Consider the following 20,570-nt stretch of genomic DNA (forward strand, 5'->3'; position numbering starts at 1 on the left):
CAGATTATTTGTCCCCCCTACTTCAGACATTAATGTGCGCATCAAGGTTTCTTATGTTTTGTTTTACTCAAAGGATATCTAAACATAGCCAAGTGTTACTAGGAGACACTTCTAGGTGATGAGTGAATTATGTGACTTTACACAAATAGTTTCATAGACATTATTGGTGTATAGGGAAACTTTAGATGGTATAAGTAGCATACAAAGTTTCTTAAAGAAGGTATTAGATGGTAGAGGCATTTTACAGAGTGATCTGTTGCAGCTCACACTGATCTGAATCCTCCTTTAAGCTGCTTTTCTTAACACACTTTTACTCTTCTGACCTCTCATCACGCAGCTTACATCAGTGCAGACTATCTTCAGCTGGGTGATCCAAATTCAGAAATGATACATAGTGAGAAGCAGGCGAATTTTATACTTCAAAGTGGGTGTGAGTTGAAGAAACAGCTCTTTAAATTTCTTGTAAACTTAGGCTCACCCCTGAATTTGGGTCACTCTTGTGTAGCCAGCCTACTGGCTTGGGTACTAGGACAATGTACAACTGCAGAGAACAGCCAGGACTGGGGCGTCTGGGCCAGCATACCTACAACAATCTCCAAAATAACATTTTCAGTCTTTCAGGCAAGGTGTAGGCTATACTCCTTCAGTGTTGCAGGCTACAGAGAAATGGCAACAGTCATTTCATGGAGACTATTCAAGTGGAGCCAAAACACAAAGTTAATGAAGCACAACTGAGATTTTAAAGGGTACAAACTCATGGGAGAAGGAAATGGATGTACGAATTTCTCACATCTCCATCCTGACCTATTTAGTTACCCCAATAAAACAGTGCTGTGAGACCATCTGAGCTTGGTAAGACTGAAACGCACATCTTGTTCAGTCACCTGACTATTCACTACTAACAACTGGCAAATTAATTGCATCATGTCAGAATTCTGTAAAAGAAATTATGCAATATCTTCTATTCTAGAGTACACTGCAAAGGCAAACAAGTATCCATTTCATTTGCTTTCTATAACAAGCTTCATAAGCCTCAAAACAATGTTAATGAGCTTTGAGGTCTCCTTATTCCCTCTCTTTGTCATTTGTTTCTGTTATCACTTGAGTGATAGTTGACCATGGTAAAATTAAACATTATTTTATCAACCATACATGACAGATCTATGGGTTAGGCTTAGATATCATAGATCTCATTGTCAGCTTACATTTTGTCTCCAAAATCCAACTTTAGTAAATAATAAAAAATTACAAGAATAAGAGTAAGCATGCCTAGCTAACACATTCAAGTGAGTGGAGGCACACAGAGTCTAAAAATGGAAAGATAACCTCATGGAAGCCATTAAATACAAATAAATGGTATAGAAAATATCAAAATGTTAACCATTTATCCATTTCTTTATGACCTAACAAATGAAAGTAACAATCTTGAGTGCTTTCACATAGACAGAAAATATAATTGTCCTAATAGCAAAGTAGAGCCAAGATTAAGTATACAAGTACCCTGCAGCTTGTTTTAAGACTGACATATACACAAAAAAGAGGCTTGGGAGCTACAGGACATGGCAGGAATACGGGAGACTGTTCACATCCCAATTCATTCATATTCATTTTCAAATCTCTTTAGAATGACAGGCTGAGCTTGAAATTTCCAGTTGCATTTTCTTACCCTCCTTCAAAGATTTTAATTCGTATCGGCTCAGTTTGTTTGGATGTAATGTCTTTATCTCCATGAATGTCTCCTTTTACTCTTTCTTTTATAATATTCCCCACTACTTTCTTTTCAAGCTTGCTGCCAAACAAGAAGAATGGCTCGTGTTTCATCTGTAGAACAAAGTCAAGGAAGGGTGTTACTGCTGGAGCACACAATAAACGCACACTTCATTTCAAGTACTGTTAACATTCCAGGTCAAAGCCAAACTCTCATTTTGGTGCAACTCTATAAGATGAATTAATTTGTCCCATTTAATTTGACAGAGAATAAGAGAGGGGGCAGGAAGGACAAATTTTTATGAACGTCTTGACAGAAAAGACAGCACCATATCTTTCCTCAGAGAAAAATCATGGAAAATAGAGATCAAAAAGCCTTAGAAGGTAATTTATTGCCATTACAGAATTTTCCCTGGCACCGTTATCTGATGCATAGTCCGTGAGGAAGAGTCAGTATGTTAAAGACATTAAATCTGAAGATCCTTACTCAATTTTAACTTAATCTTTACTTATGAATGCACGTGTCTGATACTGTTTGAATCAGGACGTGGCACAAACAAAGGACAAAATAAAAGGAGATAATGTATCAGGCTCTGGCACACATGAAGGGAGTGCTTTAAAAGCCTCACTTCTTACATCTGATGTTGAAAATGGAGACAGAGACAGCAGAAGTAGCAGAGCTTGTAGAAGTGTAAATTGAGGCTCAAAAGTTGTCATGGGAAGATGTCAATTTTTGATTTCCCAGTGGGGAATCTTTTTTTTTTAAACATCATTAACTTAACATTTCATAGTTTAATATTTTCTCATATAAATATATAAGAATTTATTTCATTAAAACCTCTTATTTACCTGAGCAAACTGTTTCCATGCACTTGATGATGTCAGTTTACCAGCTCCAGGTCTATGCATAGCAGCCAGAGTGTAGATCTCTGTGGTGTTTTTTTGCTTGGACCTTAAAAGTGCTAAAGTGGTCTTTGTACTTAGCCCAGATGGGTTTGGGTTACATGAACTTATACACCATGAAGCATAAACAGAAGATTTGAGGGTTGGTTGCTGAATGTAATTGGGTTTCGTATAGTTTAAGAAACACCAGCTCACAGTAGTAGTAGTGCGCAGACTTGGGAACTGAAGGATCTGCTGAAAATCTGCTACGTCTGTCAGAAGAATGGTTGAACCTGTGACCTTCCCACTGGTACTGGATGACATCTGGACTAACATCCCAAGAGGCAATTTTTGATGTTTCAGTTGGTCTTCTGGCTGAATTTCTCCTGGTGGCAATGAGGACCTCTGTGGACTCATGCTCATATCTGAGGCTGTTTCGTCCACATCCAGTTCTTCTGGCGAGTCTCTTCCTTCAGAAGGGCCACTGGACTTCTGCCCTGGTGATGTGGAATCAAAACTGGAAAGTTTCTCCCTGCTCAGTGGGAAAGCATCAGCTGTTGGCATGCTGACAGGTGGGAAATCTTGAGATGATGAGGACGACAGTGGTGAAGAAGATGACATGGATGGCAGACTTTCTTTTGGCTCGGTAGCACAGCTCTGCCTTACTAGTTGAGGCTTCTGCATTCTTGGAAAATCCTTCTTTATATCTGAGTTAGTTAACTCAACTGCACTTAGCTCCTCAACTATCTGCCCATACATTTTTTCTTCTTTGACTCGTTTCTGCTGCTTGGTCTCCATGAAGAGCTCCAAGCTGCTGGCAGGTGAAAGCATTCGTTTGCTTCCTCCCAGGGTAGAAGCCATGTCAGAACTGGAAGGCAAACACAGGGGAATTGGTGGCTCCAGTCCAAGTGGTAGTGTCTGTGGCACTTTCCACAAAGGGTATTTTTCTAGTCCTCCATGCTGACCCAACATCTGAGCTATGTTAAATCCAATTCCTTGCATGGTTGCATTAGTTGCCAATGTTCTTTGAGAAACAGTCTCATCAACTTTACAAATTACAATTGCAGGACTGTTGCTCTGTCCAAGGATCTGGGAAATGCTTGTGTACATGACACTACCATAAGATGGCACATGGGTTTGAATCCTGACGGGAACAACTGTTCCTGGCAAAGACTGTACAGATCCATCAGCTGGGGAGTCAAAATCTGCCTGAAGATGCTGCTCAGAGGAGGTATCTGTTGGTTTAATGCTATGGTCTGACTGGTACTTAGCAAGAGTATTTTTTGAATACTGCCCAGATGTTCCTGAGTAATGCTGGTATGCTTGCTCTTTAGCATGCACATAATCAGCTGGTTTCTTTCCAATAAGCTCTGGCGCATGTTCCAGGTGATAACTTGAAGGAACGTCTGTTTGGAAAGGCTGTTTGACATAAGATTTCTGCAGCTGTTGTACAAAATGATGCTGGAAGTGTAGAGGTTCTGTGCATGACTGCCACAAGACAGGCTGCTGAGATGGTGGTAAGTGAACCATGCAGACAGCTGGATAGGGGAACTGAAACAAGGTGCTATGAAGAGGGGGAAATGGGACTTTTTCCTGATGTGCAAAAAGCTGTTGCTGCTGCTCTGATGGATGTTTGTTAGGAATATAAGGTGCTTGTTGGATCAAAGGAGTCCTTAACATTTCTGGGCTGTCTGCAAGAAGAGCCTGTTGCTGGGCAAGGTGGGATGAGCTATTACTAAGCTGAGCACAAGAGCCAATAGCCTGTTTTCCAGAGTCGTCTACCTGAATGGGCTGAAGAACAGAGGAAGGGGAGTGATGCCAGGCAAGCTGGGAGGAGCGGAGACCAGCCTGTGCATGTTCCATCTGCTCCTGCTTTATACTTTGTTCTGTGCTCTGATCAGTCTGGGAAATCTCTGGAAAGCCACTGAAGGAAGCCTGGCGAACCAAGAAGCATTTCTTCCTTTCTCGGGATGGAGACAGTGCCGTAGTAGGTGTCCCAGCTGAAGAGGCATGAGACAGGTTCCCATAATCAAAGGATTTACTTCGGATCTCTGGGATTTCAGCAGCATGAGGACAGGGCATCTGTTCAGATGAGCAGCGTCTCATTTCCCTCTGATGGTGATGTCCAGGGACAGAAAGTGAGTAAGCACCAGCTGGAACTGTTAAAAACTCGGACTGTTTTCCAAACTCATCTTGTTTGGGAGGCATGATGAACTTCATATTCTCTTCTCTTTCAAAGGACATTGAAAAACTCGAACTGTGGGACAAATTACTTTCTTGGCTAGGGCTGCGAGAGAGGCTTGTACCTGTGGACTCAAAGCTGGATTCTCCAGAGGAGTGCTCCATGTCAGCCAGTCGTAAACGCTTCTTTTTGGGTGGTAGCTTTTCGGCTGGAAGTTGAGAAAGGGTTTCACTTCTCTGGGGCCACTGGAATTCTTCAGTGGGTCTCTCCTGCTCTTTACTCTGCACTTCTTTATCCTTCTCAGGCTTATCTGGCTCCTCTGTGACACGAATTTCAGGTACCTGTATGTTGTGCTGGCGAACCAACCTGGGTTGCATATGATACGGCTGAGGCTGCTGGGATGGAGACGGCTTAATGGTGTCAGCATTTTCCATTTGTGGAGCTCGGTCTGGGCTCATTGGGGACTCACAAATCTCACTCTCGCATGTTTCAGATGGTGAATAGATCTTTTCCTGCTGGCATGCAATATGTTCTGTAGATTCAGATCTTTCAAATGAGTTTGGCCTGCTCAGCGAATTTGTGTGCTGAATGACAGAGATGACATTTCCAGGAGGTTTTCTAGCCAGTGATTCTGCAGTCTTTTCTTGCTCTGCAGTTAAGGATGAGTCTTCCAGAGAAGCTGCTGGGCTTCCAGACTGCAAGTAAGGCCTGCAGATTTCAAAACGCTCCGCATGGCAATGAGCAGCATTGTCCAGGCCTTGAAGGGCAAATCCACTTCTTGGCACTTCCTGAATTTGGGATTTGGGATCAAAGTCCAAAGGCTGAATTCCCCCAATGGTGCCAGTAGTACTGCTGCAAAGCATGGGACTGTCTTCTTCATCTCCAACACTCTCCTCTTTCCTGCGCTTTCTGTTTTCAAAAGTTGTTCCAAGCATGGATGGCACCGCCTGAGACTGTCCAAGTGGATCAACAAAGTATTCTCCCCCCTTGTTCATCCCACCTAAGGATGGCGAGTCCCTATAGTTCTGCTTCTGAACTTCAAATTCTTCCCACTTTCTGTAGTGCTTTCCACTGGTGTCATAGTCATAAAAGGTCTTGTCTCCTTTCTTCTCTTTTAAGGATGGTCCTTTGTCACTTGCTGTCTGTCTGCTGGAAGCAATAATGATATTTTTCCCTGGTCTTCCATGATAGTCCGAATCTGAGTGCCCCTCCTGCACAGAGGGCAGTTCAAAGGCCGCCTGTCTTCTCAACATCCTTTGGTGGGATATTCCCACTGTCCCGGGGTAAAATACATCATCTGAGCCAGTCATCTTCTCATCAAATGAATGGCTTCCTCTCAGAGATGGAGGAATACTTAGGCTGTTTGCAGAAGAGGTTGGCATGGAGTTACTTCTAATAAGAGGAGAGGAATCTACCGGGGGCTCTAGAAGGAGGGGCACGTCACCCTGCTGACTGACTTGGTACAGGCTGGATTCACTTTTGATGGATGATGTGGTGGTCTGGGACTGCCTAGATTCTGTATTGCTGCCTGGATAAACTTGTGTAGATTTAATAGTGCTCAAATTACTGGAGTCAATGAGTTCTTCTTTATTTGGAGTCATTTGAGAAATATGTTCCTCAAGCATCTTGATATCTAATCTGTTATTTAAAAGAGGTAATGGCTCTGCTTTGCCCTTTCTACCCATTAAACTGTGCTCCTGATTTGTTGTGGCTACTGTTAGTGCTGTCCTTTGATTAATCCTATAGAACTTTCCAAAGATGATCTCTTCGTAAGACTTTGCATTAGTATTTGGTGGGCTAATTTGCTGCTCAGCACTTTCTGAGCGGGAAAAATAACCAGAGTCAGTGCTTCCTTTACTGTGTGGGCTCAGGAGGTTTAACGACTGCTCAGAATCTTGCCCTTTTTTCTCTGACAGTCTTAGTGCAAGTCGCTGTTTAACTGTATGAGAGTCATCAGACTTGGTACTTAAGGATGGGTTTTGCAACATATCAGAGCCAATATATGGTGAACTCTCACTGGGTAACTGAATTCCACTTTTAGGGATAATCAAAATGGGCACTTTCATCGGCCCCACCAAGGACTCTTCCATGGAGGAGTGAAAACTGCTCCTGCTAGCAATGTCCAGGGGGAGCTGTGGGACAGGGCTCAGTTTGTCAGACCCTTCCACTAGGAGTGGGGTCTCTTCATCAGTGTCTGTGCTCTGCTCACCGTCTGAATGTATTTCAGCTTCCACATCAATGTAACTGGCATCTAGGTCCAATTTAGAGACTGCTGACTCTGTGAAAGGTACCAATCCTGCTTTAATTGCATGGGCATGTGACTTCCTGTGCTTGTAAAGGTTGCTCTTCGTCTTGAAGGAGAAACCACAAGGAACACAAGGGTACGGTCGCTCCCCAGTATGCGACCTAATATGCTTTTTAAGTACACTAGGTTTGGCACAAGCCCGATTACAGTAAGGACAAATGTACTTGCCAGGCTTTTTGGGTTTGTGCTCCTTTTTGTGAGCATCTTCTGATTGTTCTAAAGATTTCTGTGAATATTGGCTGTATGCAGGGTTCAAACTTGAAATCTTCTTCCTGGAGAAACCTCCGCTATGGCTATGCATATGAAAAGGAAACAAGTCCTCTGAGGCAACTGATTGCAAGTGGCTAGGAAACTGCCACGGAGGGCCTTCCAAGCTCTGATGTGGCTTTATGTTGTGCAAGAAGCCTTGTGGCAATGAATGCTGTGGGAAAGAAAGTGAATGTTGACATGAGTAAGGACTTGGACGATGCTGTGGATATTGCTTCTCCGTGACTTGCTGTGCAGCTTCATTCGATGATACCAGTTTCCCAGAACTAAAAAGTTGTGCTGATGCTGTGTTTCCTATTTGCTCGTGATCTATTTGTGGTTGCCTCTGTACTTCTTGATTGCCAAAAGTGCTCATCTTAATAACAGCTGAATGTTCTTGCCTCCATCTACTTGGTACTTTAGCAGTTTCTCCAGACCTTGAGGTAGCTTTTTGCCCTATAGCTGTATCCCCAGAGTCCATTTTGTTACACAAGGTCTTAAGTGCTAGTTCACTTGAAAGCTGTGCAGACACATGGAGTGTGTCCAAAGCTGTGCTTTTTAAAGTTTTGTTGCTCCCATATTTCCAGGGCTGTTGCAAGTTCACAGACTTTTCTTTCTCTTTGGAACTTTCCACGCAGTAGTCTATAGGCATTAGATTTGTGTCTGTACACTAATGTGAGTATTATACAGTTCTGTTCATGGCAGGAACTTTCCTAAACAGTTTATTATACATTTGCAAAGACTTGTTATAGCATTTGGACATTTTCCATTGTTATTAAATACTGAGATGCAGAATGACCTAGAGATATTTGCGATCTAGTAGAGCAAAGTTCTCTTCATCTCTTCCATGGTGACACAGCTATCTGTAAGGAAAAATCAAAAACAAAGAAACCCCACACACCAATTAATGTAGCCATGCTAAATAATATTGATGCAGTCAGTTGCACTTTTATTGAGCCTTACATGAGAAGTATTGAGGGACTTAAGCAAAGTAAACTACATTTCACAGAACTCCCTTTTGTGAGCAGACACAGTATAGACTGGCCCTGAGACTGCACACAAGCATAATCACTAGTCAGTAAAAGCCCTAGGAATAGAAAACAGAGATCTACACTTTCCAAATTAAACAGTAGCTTTGGAAGACTTTCTAGGGACAGTTTAAAGGCTCGATTCTCAGAAAGTCCACTACCTACTTTCAAAGCTCTTTCAGCAAACCACTGCTGAAAATAGAGTCCTAACGCCATTGGTGGGAATTACCTTATCCAGTATTACTCCCTTACAGTTCAGACATGCACTTTAGTCACCTGGCCTGCCTCTAAAATCAGAGGAGGGTAATCAGTACTTCCAGAGGAGAAATCTTTCCGTATATTGATGGGTGCTTCAGACACAGGGGATGTCTATGCACATGGCCCTCCAGTATGGAGATGACTGTTTCTTACTCTCAGCTAGGCAGAATTCCTAGGTGACTACCTTGGAGTATATACCAAATTTTAAGATAGCTAAAGTGAGGTACTTCTTACCTTTATATCATCTACCTGGTTTTACAAGAAGGTTTTGATCACCCTTCTAAACTACTTTTAAACAGTCAAAAAAGGGCCATCAAATAAGCATCCCAAACACAGCACTATTAGCGTCTTTCCACATTTCCATCTTCCAATCACTATGAGAATGTCTTGCTGAGGTAAAACATGTATTAGATAAATGAGCTATGACGGTGTTTATGTGACTTTAGTATTTTAGCTTTCAATGTTGAAACATTTCCATCCAGCTATACATGCACTTTTTATGCTTAAATGCAGTAGGTTTCCACAATTCTATTATAAAGAAGAAAAGCTCAGAGGTATGATTTTCATAGACAAGTACAGCACTTGAATTTGAAGAACAATGTAGGCTTCCTGCTTCCATATTATACAAACGCAGGATATTTTCTGGATGAAATAGTGACATTCATGATTCTGCAATAGCAAGGAAAAGGGTAAAAAAAGCAGTATTAGAGATACTGGATTATTTTTCATTCCGACAGTGGAAAAACTGAATTTGGCTTGAAGAAGCAAAGTGCAGGAAAACACATAGATAATGGGAATATGTGATTTTTTTTTTCACTATAAAACAATTACCTGCATCTTCTAGGCATCTAATAGGCATGACTATCTTCAAATTTCCTGTAGAAAAAAAAATACAGAGTCATAAGAAATTCTTGATACTAAGTATAGATACTTATTCTTTACAGTAGAGGCCTGAAAACTTCATTTATCTATCCAGTGGAAAAATTTCATGTTGCGTCTTAGAGGTCTGAGCAACCACATTTTGAAGAATATGAGCTTGAATCTTTTTAAAATACTTAGGTTTCTAGTGTGTGGGTGAATAACTGCAGGTCTAAACTAATGCAGTTTCACCTTCCTGAATCAGTAAAAAGAGAGCTGCCAATGTCCCTCTTCATTCCTAAACCTTTGTTAAACTAGATTATCCCTGAATCCCATTGGCAAATCCCCTTTCAACGCCTCTCTCCAGCTAATACTTTTAAGACTCCAGGCCTCTCATTAAATGTTTCAGGGACCAGAACAAAATCCTGGGGAGGGTGTCACCACACAGGTACAAGAAAATGTAGTGAAATGCAAGTAGGGTTCCAAATCAATTAACACTTGTGGGATACTGCTCAAGAATATATGGCTGCCTTCTCAAAGAAGAAATCTACAGACCAAATACATGGTTAAAAGACTTCTGTGACTGCCATGATTTGCCACCTGTCTGACCATCACCACACTGCAGGCTGGTCTTTGTGTTGCCGAAAAGACCAGCACAGAGACCAGGGAGACTCACTGCCCTAAAGAGCATTTCTCCCGCCAAAGGAGGACTCTCTCAGTTTTCAACAAATCTTATCTTGCAAACATATTTTGGCTTTTGTTTCATTAAAAAGGATGTTTTGTCAATTATGGTAACAAAAGCTACAATTATGGCTTTTCTTTATGGTTTTTATTTAGGACAGAAATCAGAGCATCTCTAAAGAACAGATCTTTAGAAATAGCTGGAGTATTAGCTTCAGACTATGGGATATAGGCTGCTATAATGATCCTTAATTAGAAACTGTCAGAAGAACAGATAGAGGACTCATGCTTTCTCCACTGAATAAAACCAACAGATGATAAAATGTCTATAAAAGAAAAAATAATCAAAATTTGAAAAATAATTTTAATTCTTTGTAAATAATAACACTTTCAAAGAACAAATGGATACTAGTAAAGCCCCATGATTTGACATAAGTAGAATCAGTACTGTGCCACCCATTATCAATTATTTAATAGTACAAATAACATATCAGTAGTTAGGACAGCAATAGTTAATGGACTGTTGGTTTAGTCTTAAATATGGATAACATTTTAAAATTGGAGCTATAGAGAAATCCCCTATAGTTCAAAATAATAGCAAGCTATCAAATTCAAACCAGAGTATTTTACGTCATAATGTTATTCAGATGCACTAATGGCTTTTTAAATAACTCTCTTGTCTAATTCTCTAAAAGAAAAAAAAAAAGAAAAAGTAATCCAAGTAAAACTTTAAAATTTTCCTAACCTGCTTCCTCAAATAAAAAGTGTCACTACAAATGGAAAATGAAATCCTCGTGCCTAAGGAGTTACTACTGAGCAGCTCTGCAGTGCCTTATGAGGAAATGGCAGGTAAGTGACAAACCATTTTCAGCAGCTGAGCTAAACCGAATCTCAGGTCAGTAATGATGCCAACAGATCAGCATGGATGTAAAGGAAAATGTGTGTCTTGAGAAGCAGAAACAGGGACGAGAGGGATTTTTTTCTCACTGAGAGAGCATAAAGTTATTAGCCATCTTCAAATAAAAATACTTTTCTCCTTATTAGGCAATTTTGCAAATGGCGAACAAGAAATTTCTAGAAGATGGGAGTATCCTTTCTGTTCCGTATTTCCTCTACCAAGAGCACCTTTTGACAAGAAATCTAACAGCCACAGAAATGTGACAGCCATGGTTTTACTTGAGCTGAAGATGATACTAATATACTTCTAACAATTTTCTTTTCTGGACTGAGACCTCTGTTACAGAGTTCAAGTCATTCTGTGGTCCTACTATTTTCAGAACATTCTATATAATTTTTCAACCTACACTATGAAACAGGTATAGACTAATTACAGGGATTATTGATGGCTTAAGTTTGGTCAGAGTCACTCTCCTGGGGAAAATAAATCCCTTTCCAGAACCAACATAATCATTTCTGGTTTGATTTGAGCTGCCATCCATCCTGTGTCAAAGATGGCTTTAATATTTTCTTTCTGTTTCGTTTTTGTTTTTTTTCCCCTCCCTAATGGGACACTGGCCTAACTGGAGAAATCTAAGACAGTGCAAAGCTACTTTTCATTCTGTCTGTTTTTTCCAGTCAAGCCTCTATCTCATCTGCCTACATCCACAGCCTAGCTTAAGCCAACAACAGGCTTCCATTTTTCAACTGATTAATGTTTCTCCTTTAGAAAACACTGTAAATATACTTTTCAATATTGCTCTTCATCAAACATATACTATTCAATAGACAGAAACTCCCTATATTTCAAGTACTGCATATTTCAAACTAAGGAACGAAGGATGATAAAAAATGCATGGTTTTTTTAATACCTTTGGCATGGTTCAGCTCCACTGGAGTGACTAAGAGGAGCCCACCTACACGGATCAGAAGCCATACGGGACTTGCACTGAGCACATCGTTTGACAGGAGCTGCAAAGTCCTGCCTGGCCAGGGTCCAAGCCAGGTTTCCCAGTAGGAATGTGGCCCAGGAGCCAGCTCCCCCAGCCACACTAACTGCACTATCTGCTCGCTTCAAACTGGGACATTTTACTTCTGTGAAAACTTTGAACATGAGATTACTGGGAAACCATGAGCTGTATTTATGTCAGATGCACCTACTAAATCAAGACTTTTAAAACTTTCTAGAAAGGAGCACTATCCTGTCACTCCTTTTGCTAAGGTGCCTTTGTGAGCTGCATGCAGGGGACGTATATTTGGTTGACTGCAGAGCTCCAAGATTATTCCTTCCTTCCTTTTTTTTTTTTTTCCTCTTTTTTTCAGACCATTAAAATGGTTACACTCAACAGCTTTAAAATAAAATTTGGCAAAATACAACTTTTACTACTTCTCAATTTGTAGCTCATATTACAGTTCTTGCAAGTGAACAAATTGGAAGCTTATGTCTTCCAAGCTAAATCCTGAGTGCACCATACAGAATAAATATTGACTCTAGCGTAAGGACTAAGGGTCAGATCCAGCCCTGTTTTAAATCTTTTCTGTCCAGCTCTGCCAGCACAAAGCCGGCCTAAAACCACAGTAACTGGCCCCTGAAGAATTCGTATTCTATAGGGCAAGCATTAGCACAGACAAGTTGCAGTGGCTCCTATGAAATCCTTACACTCATACACAGACCTCTGCCAAGACCCTTATTAGGCAAGTCTAGTTCATGCCTGGGATAAACCCAGCAGCCAAGCAGCCTCACAAGAAAGGGAGGCCACCTCTGAGCTCTTCCCCACCTGCAGCTGAGAAGAAAAATTGACTTGGCCATTCGGGAAGAAAAACAGCACACCTTTGGGTTGCTGTCCTACCCCACGTTTCCCTCTGCCCTGCTAATAATATTCCTTAAAGAGCTGTTTGATGTTGATGTCCCAGTGAAAAAAAAAAAAAGACTGGGAACCCTAATAAAACATGGATTTTCAGCTTATTCTACCATGGCAAAGTCATAGGTGGGCTCAGCCTGAAGAAGAGCTCTTGACCAGCATTCAGTGTGCATCTCTGAACTGAAGGATTAAACTGGCATGAAGATCAATAAGCATTTGTTTATCCTTCTTTGCAAGGCTATATATTTATTCATGGGCTGAGGATGTTATGTAGCAACATAACAAAAGGAATGCAGTCCTTGGGGTATATGGTTCTGGCATTTTATACAAATGAAAAGAAAGATGACCAACTGCAAGCCTTTTTATACTACTTGACACCACACTTGTGGACTTTGAACTGCACTTACAAAAAGATAAGGAAGAAGAAACACTTCTTAAATTTCCCAGTTTTGCGAAAAGACTTGCTGTTCTTGACCAGAGAGGTTCTCTTTGCATTTCCAACAGCCCCTGGTTAGGGGGTCCCATCTGACTGTGGTTTTGCAGCTGGCCTTCTACCTGTCTATTTGCACACCTCTAGGAATGACTGTAAATTCCTATGTCAACCACTGGCACCTGGCAAAGTCTTGAATTACTGGGAAATGCAAGGATGCCTATGCTTTTGCTGCAGTTTGGCAGGAGTTGTAAGACATCCTTTTACACATGCAATTCCAAGAAGGCAGCCCTTTTAAAACAGGTTAGGTGCATTTATTTTAATCTACTGCTTTCTATATTGTAATTGCTGTTGTTACCTCTTCACATTTGAAGACACTACTACTCCAATTTGTTCATTTAATTCCACCCCAGATGTTCTGCCTGCCCTCTGGATTTCAGTGCTTTCTTGAATGTATTGCCATTCTCCAAAACCAACCAGAGAATCACAGTTTTGAAAATACCCTGAAACATTTAGAATAGCACTTTTTTTTTAGATTTGGGCAGCTGAACTAATCATTACAATGTATTTTTTTAAATGTCATTTAAAAGTACTAGCTGACACAAAACCAAATACTGCTCAGCAAGCACACATAGTACACTGTGAATTTACTATTAAATGATCAAACAAACTCTGCTAAGCTTACTTGAGGAGAAACTACAGGGAAGGATCTGTTCTCCACTGCTATGCTGGGTAAAGACTTGTGCTCACACGGATCCCCCAAGAAGCCAGGAGCTGAGGAGACTGACTGAGAGGATCCAGTTACAGATGCATCAAGGGTAGACTACAAAGTCGCTGTGACCAAACACAAGCTTCAGGCTTTTACTCTCAGGTTTCTATGAACACACACTTGTGTTCCTGGTAATTGCTGGTTTCAAGGGACAGAATCTGTGCATGTAAAACTGGAAGTGGTATAAAACCTGGCATCCTGATTTGTGCAATTATTATGTCAGTGCTTGCACTAAATCTGGCTCATAATCTGAGAACTATTCCAGAATCAAAACCACTGAGAGATGGCCTATAATAGCACATATTAGTTAATTGTAGTAGTATTGACTATTTCATTCATTTTAAGGCTTTACCAAACTCACCTTAATCTTGTTAATTCAGATAATTCAAACTATTATCTGAGACCATTATCTGAGTATGTTGAAGAAAATAACCGGAACCTGTCCGCTTAAAAGAATGCTGAAGCCAACTAAGAAAACAAAAAAAAAAATCAAATCTGTTGTATTGTAACACCCGTTAACCTGAACTGTAGGAACTTACACCTGTCTCAGACATTTCATATAAATGCCAATGGGTACATGCTGTGAGGAAGAACAAGACTCTCTTTCCCTGCTCTGAATGTGAGCCTACCAAATCAGAGATCAGGCACACTCTACCCCTTCTGCAGTGACCTTACACAAAAATCCGGTATGAAACAAGAGTCTCTCATTTGACTCCAAGGAGCTTTGAACAGATATGAGGTTTGACTCAGAGCAACTAAAAGGAGACAAATCATCCCAACAGTAAGCAAAAGTAAGAGACAAATTCTGATCTACATTATCCTGGTATGAATCTGAAGCAATGAATTGCAAATCCAAGGACATAATTCCTGATTTATTCCTCATAAAAACAAACAGAATTGAACATTACTTAGGTTTAGGGTCTTACCTCCTACATACTAAATATCTGAGGTTATTGTTTCAAGGTGAAAATAAACTAATCCATCACATCTAAGATGTCTACAAAGAAATTCATAACATAAATTGCAATAAATGGTAGTAAGAAAACATGGGTGATTTTCTTTAAGAGATGCTGGCATGCATCATAAATGCTTATAGCACAGCTGCAGCAAAACACTCAGTTTTTTCTACGTTAAGGATCTCAAATATAATTTTAAATTGCCACTCTCTATAGAAAAATAGCACCCCCAAAAAACTTAAATTCAAGTTGAGTGTATTTTAAGAAGCCATAGAAGAAGCCTACAGCAGAAATGCTTTAACACTGACCTTTTCACTATAATGAGAAGGATTGCTCACTTAAAGTACATCACTATTTCCTGTTTCAGCATCATGCACAATGTACACATTACTACCGGATGGAAAAAATGTATAAAAAAAGCTTTCACATTGCCAAAGTCCAACTGAACACAGACTTATTTCCACAGGATGACTATAAAAAAAAAAAAGAAAAAAAAAAAAGAGCGAAAAAGGTACACAGGAGCCAAATTAATCTTAAACACTTCCTTTATAGGTAGAAGTTTGCAAACACATCACAGTTCTTCTTGAACTGAACAAAAACCTGCTATCAAAGAGATGCCAAAACAGCCAACAGGACATACAATCTTGTCAGTCAATTAGCAGCTAATTGATCTCTCTGATCCCACTGCTTTTGCAGGTAAACATTTTGTTTCTAGTTGCCTAGCCTTGCTGTGCACGTAAGAGTCTGTCAGAGGTTCTTAAGCACGTCAGATAATACAAAATCTACCTGTTCTGGCTCACCGTCTTCTGATGCGAACATTCTGAATCTATACAAAAGCAAAATCTTGGGATTATTCAGATTTGAAACTAAACAGAAGAATTATATAAACTGCTAATCTTCTCACACTGCTACTGATTTCCTTGGGAACAAGCTAAAAAATGAAAACAGATGAGTAAAATACCAATAATATCCCACATGGACCTTAAAATGTAATGGCAAAGCAATGGCAGATCTGACAGACAGCACTTCCAGTGTTATTAAAATATCAGTCGTTTTGCCCCACCGCCCATTTTCTTTTGAATTATATTATGCAGTGACTTACAAGAGTGAGAGCAGCTCCCATGCAGCGAACAGTCAGAAACAGATGCCCACAACTAAGGTCCTCTTTAAACACTATTTTGTGTTGGCTGAAGTTAGGTTTATATGATGTCTAATCCCATTGGTTCTAACCTACAGAACAATGAGTTTCTCTCAAGGGTGAGTTAAGTAGTAAGTTAACAGTATTTACTAAATACACATTAACAATGTATAGTAGTATCCAAAGTGGTGCTGAGATATAAATGAGCTCTTAATTCTTGGGCTGCTCTCTTCATCAGCAGAAACTCAACTCTATCTCACTTTCTTTGAGCCACAGCAATTGAACATAAGGATACTGTGCCAAACCATAAGTGTGAAGTAGTTTCTGATCACTATTTGTAGGATTGCTTTTTTTTTCAAGCCTGCAGTGTAGAAAAGAAATGGAGCTTTAGCCCTGCTGTTGGCCCTGATCTATTATTATGTAAACAAATAGGCATTATGTAGCCCCCAAAAGGCTAAATACCTAAAATCTGTGAAAAGCAAAGGCTCAAACACTAACCAATGATGCTATGTGATGTCATTGAGATTGCAATGAAAGTTCTCCATTTGCAAGAACTGGTGAAAATTACTGAGATTAAAGAATTTTTTCTCAATTCAACACAAAGAAATTATTAATCAGAAAGGGAAATTTCACATCTTATAAAGGACATTAACTAAACTATGAATTTAGAAGCATTTGTGAAAGATGAAGTATATGCAAAGAGCAAGATTCCTGTGTGGACGTGGTTTGTGGTTATTTCCAGATTTATAAAACATCATCTACAGTAAGAAGGGTAAGAACAGTGTCACTGGAGAGTTCAAATTACTGAAGTTGTCAGATATAACAATTTTCCTAACTGAAATGGCATGCAAAGGTTGAAATGCCTTTGTTTTCACACAAGAACAGCAACCTTGGGCAGCCTCTGGGGAGAACAGACCTGTGCTGTTAAGTCCCTGCTAACATACTATACAGCTTTACTCCCAGTTTTCCCAAGGGAAAAAAAAAAAAAATCGTGTAAGTATTGCATCATTTTTAGGTACAAAGTAAATATTATTCTGCTGCCAAATGGAAATATTAGGCAAATATCAGGCCTTTGCCTAGTATTTTCATCTTAGAGGGAAAATATCACTGAATTTTCTGGGAATTGAGGCTTTTTTAGTTTAAAAGTTATGCAATCCTAATTATGCAACCATGGCAGATTTTGCAAACAGCTATGCCTCCTTTCACACTGTGTCAGAAGAAGCCACTTGCATTTCACATGAAAATATCAGTGTCTTTCAAACACTTTCTTGAATGAGCAAATGCACTGCCTCTGACAGACACCCTCACCCCAGGAAGGATTACATAGGAAGACATTTATAGTGTCTGAGCTTGCGTTTGTTTTTCACTCACACCAATTATTATACAAGTTTATTTTAAAACCTGTCATTGTTTACTAAGCCCTGTGGTCACCACATGTCAAAACAAAAACAGATGCATGGTAAACATCAGTAGCATGTTCTTACTATTTTTTTTCAATTTTTTGTACCCAAAGTAGAACGGGTCTTCACGACAGTTTTATTTCAATCCATTCTGAATACTTTTTAAAGTTCATCTGAGATCAGCTGTCAAGCCCCAAATCCTATATATCACACAGATGTTACAACAGTCACTACTCTGCAGCCAAAATGTTTTGTTTTGACTAGTGACTACAGACATTTTGCTGTAGCAAATCTCATCAGTTAGCATTGCCTAAAGATTCTGACCACTAAAGTGCTAATATTGGATACATTAATTAGACTGCACATTTAAGGATGCTGCTTTCTTTACAACCCTCAGGATGCCTAGCACGGGAAAAAAAGAAAAAAAAAAAGACCTCTTTAAAATTACTCTGGCCACATTTTACAGTACTTCCTTCTTTTTATTGCATGAAGCATTGGAAGTCAGTATGTATAATATCCAATTGCATCAGAACCTCTTAAAAAATTCAGTGAGATATACATATGCTTTCTGCTGCGTTTTGTAGGTATAGATGAAATTTCACTCTTTGCAGTTAGGTTTCTTTCTACAAAACACAAATCAACTGTGTTTATTAACACAAGCATCACTCTCCTGAGCAAACACCTCTGAAAAGACGAAGGTCTACCACTACACCTGAATCCACATATAAAACCTCTGTTATTCCACAGGGCTGTGCTGCTATTTGAGGGATAGGACAAGCTGACAGCTCAGTTACAGATTCACAACAAGTGCAACACAATAAAACCCAAAACATTTCTTGGGAAAGACACTGATCAGGTTTCATCACGACTTTATAGCAGACAAGGTTGGACCAGGGTGCAGTATTACAAGGCATTCCTAGTACAGCAACTGAAGGTTTCATGTATGTATCCCACTTCACACCAGCTTTTGAAACTACTCCAAGGAAACCTGCAATATGAAACCATTATCCTGTACTTAATAAGAGGCACAATTGGACACCAAATCACTCCTATCCAGTAAAAGTCAGAGTAAGGACAGCAAAAATCTTAATTTCAGCCACCAGGCAAGAGCAGCAGGCTCTAAGGGGACAGTTTCAGGGCTGATGGTCTATCGAAAGGGAAAGCAACTGCTTCTCAGCTCTAGGAAACGCCAGACAACTTCATACAGGGTTCTCCTCCTCCTGCATCATGCTTGGCACATTCTACCAAATTTAATTTTCTTTCCATTGTCAGAAGTGGAAGTGAAATCAGCTAATGATCTGGCCGAAAAGTCTCTTGGGTGCTTGTGATACACCAGCGACACTTGTACACTACAAACAAAAGAAAGCATCACCAACAGACAATCATAGAATGGTTTGGGTTGGAAGAGACCTTTAAAGATCATCGAGTTCAGCTCCCAAACATCCCCTAGTCCATCCCACAACATCCCCCTTACAAACAGGGAAATGAAGACACAGAGTATACACATAAGCATGTTTGCTAAGCTGCACTTTAATTACTAAACGTTCCTTGGGATACTTCCTAAGAATCTGAAAAACTGTGTTGCAAACCAAAAGCATGTAGGCTATTTTCCTTAAGACTAAAGTGCAATGTTTTAGCACTCAGACCACCTTAGACAATTAATCAACTTGCTTATTCAGTTGAACTCTTCCCCCTACTTTTCTCTTCCTATCCCCCTCGCAGGATTTGAGGACACCCTGTTCGCCTGGAGATGGTGAATCACTACAAGCCAGCAGGCCCACTCAGTTCCTCAAAAGACACAAAAGGTGTAAAAATAGCTCATACTAATGAAGCAAGTACAGCGTCAGCAGCCAGATGAGCGTGGGTGATCAGATAAGGGTCTGTTGTTGCAAAGGGCAAATTATTAAGAGAATGCTTCTCCCTCTCTCTCTTTTTATTAAGCTTTGTTCTGCCTTCACTGAAACCAGTCCTCTGCAACGTCTGATAAATGACACCTGACAAGATTGACTCCTCCTATAATTGCAAGTTTCATACCGGCGCAGGAAACGGTGCTTCACTACGAGCTGAAGGTACAGTGGAGGTGTCACTAAAAAAAAAATAAAGAGAGGCAAAAATAAAGCCTAAAAATAGCCAGGACTACCCACTGAGTATGACTGTGTGGGTATATTTAGCTGGTCTAACACCAACTTTTCTTGTTAAAAACACAATCTTACCTTTATGCAAAACAGCTTCCTGTTTCTAAATGTAACTTGAGAAACTTGAGGGGGGAAAATTCAGATTTTGAAACTGTCTCTTTTTCACTGAGATTATGAAAAAATTAAATGCGAAAAAACCAGGCAGATATTCCACATGGGTTCTGCATCCTGACATCCCATAACGAGTAAACGAGTTTGCTATGAAGACATCCTAATACAGCCCTTCGGACTAGGAAATAGATTCAGAAGCAAAAACAGCTGTACCAGCAAACTTCTCCATGGACCCGAAATAAGACTGAGAGCTGAAGGAAGGGGGACACATCCTATGCCAGTTTGGCTGCCTGAGCCAGCATCGCCCTTGAGAGAAGGCTCTGCCCCACCAGAAGCAGACACATAGGCCTAAAGACTGATGAGATGCCAGATGCACTTTTACAGCCCTGTTCTGCAAGTCTCATCTACTGTGACGCCAGTTTCTATCATTTTACCTGCACAAAGGAGCTTTTAGGAAGGGTGTAAATATAACTTGGTCCCATGTAAGGCACTCCTATGCTGCCTAATAAAGTGGTACGAGTATAAAGGACTGTCTGGCCAAGTGATACAGTTTAGTATCTTATGAGCAATATCGAGAAGCACTTCCAACTGCGCATCTGAATTTCTGATTCCCAAATACCTGTACTTACAGGAATTAATGAAAATGCCTTTAAAGTCCTGGCGCTGTACCTGTGTATGTCAGCTGG

The 20,570-nt window shown here is 40.2% G+C and overlaps 1 protein-coding gene across 12 annotated transcripts in view; it reads right to left on the reverse strand.

Annotated features, from left to right (window-relative positions):
* HIVEP2 (HIVEP zinc finger 2) overlaps positions 1-20,570 on the reverse strand; it is a 142,859-nt gene that overhangs the window by 16,199 nt on the left and 106,090 nt on the right. For all 12 annotated transcript variants that reach the window (XM_074862712.1, XM_074862710.1, XM_074862713.1 and 9 more), the window contains 3 exons: positions 9,440-9,484; positions 2,557-8,185; positions 1,667-1,821 (listed from right to left, as the gene is read on the reverse strand). In XM_074862712.1, coding sequence (XP_074718813.1) covers positions 1,667-1,821; positions 2,557-7,974 — 5,573 coding nt within the window. In that variant the 5' untranslated portion in view covers positions 7,975-8,185; positions 9,440-9,484. The remainder of the gene's footprint in view (positions 1-1,666; positions 1,822-2,556; positions 8,186-9,439; positions 9,485-20,570) is intronic.

The sequence above is a fragment of the Strix uralensis genome, chromosome 3, assembly GCF_047716275.1.
Source record: "Strix uralensis isolate ZFMK-TIS-50842 chromosome 3, bStrUra1, whole genome shotgun sequence".
Taxonomy (NCBI): domain Eukaryota; kingdom Metazoa; phylum Chordata; class Aves; order Strigiformes; family Strigidae; genus Strix; species Strix uralensis.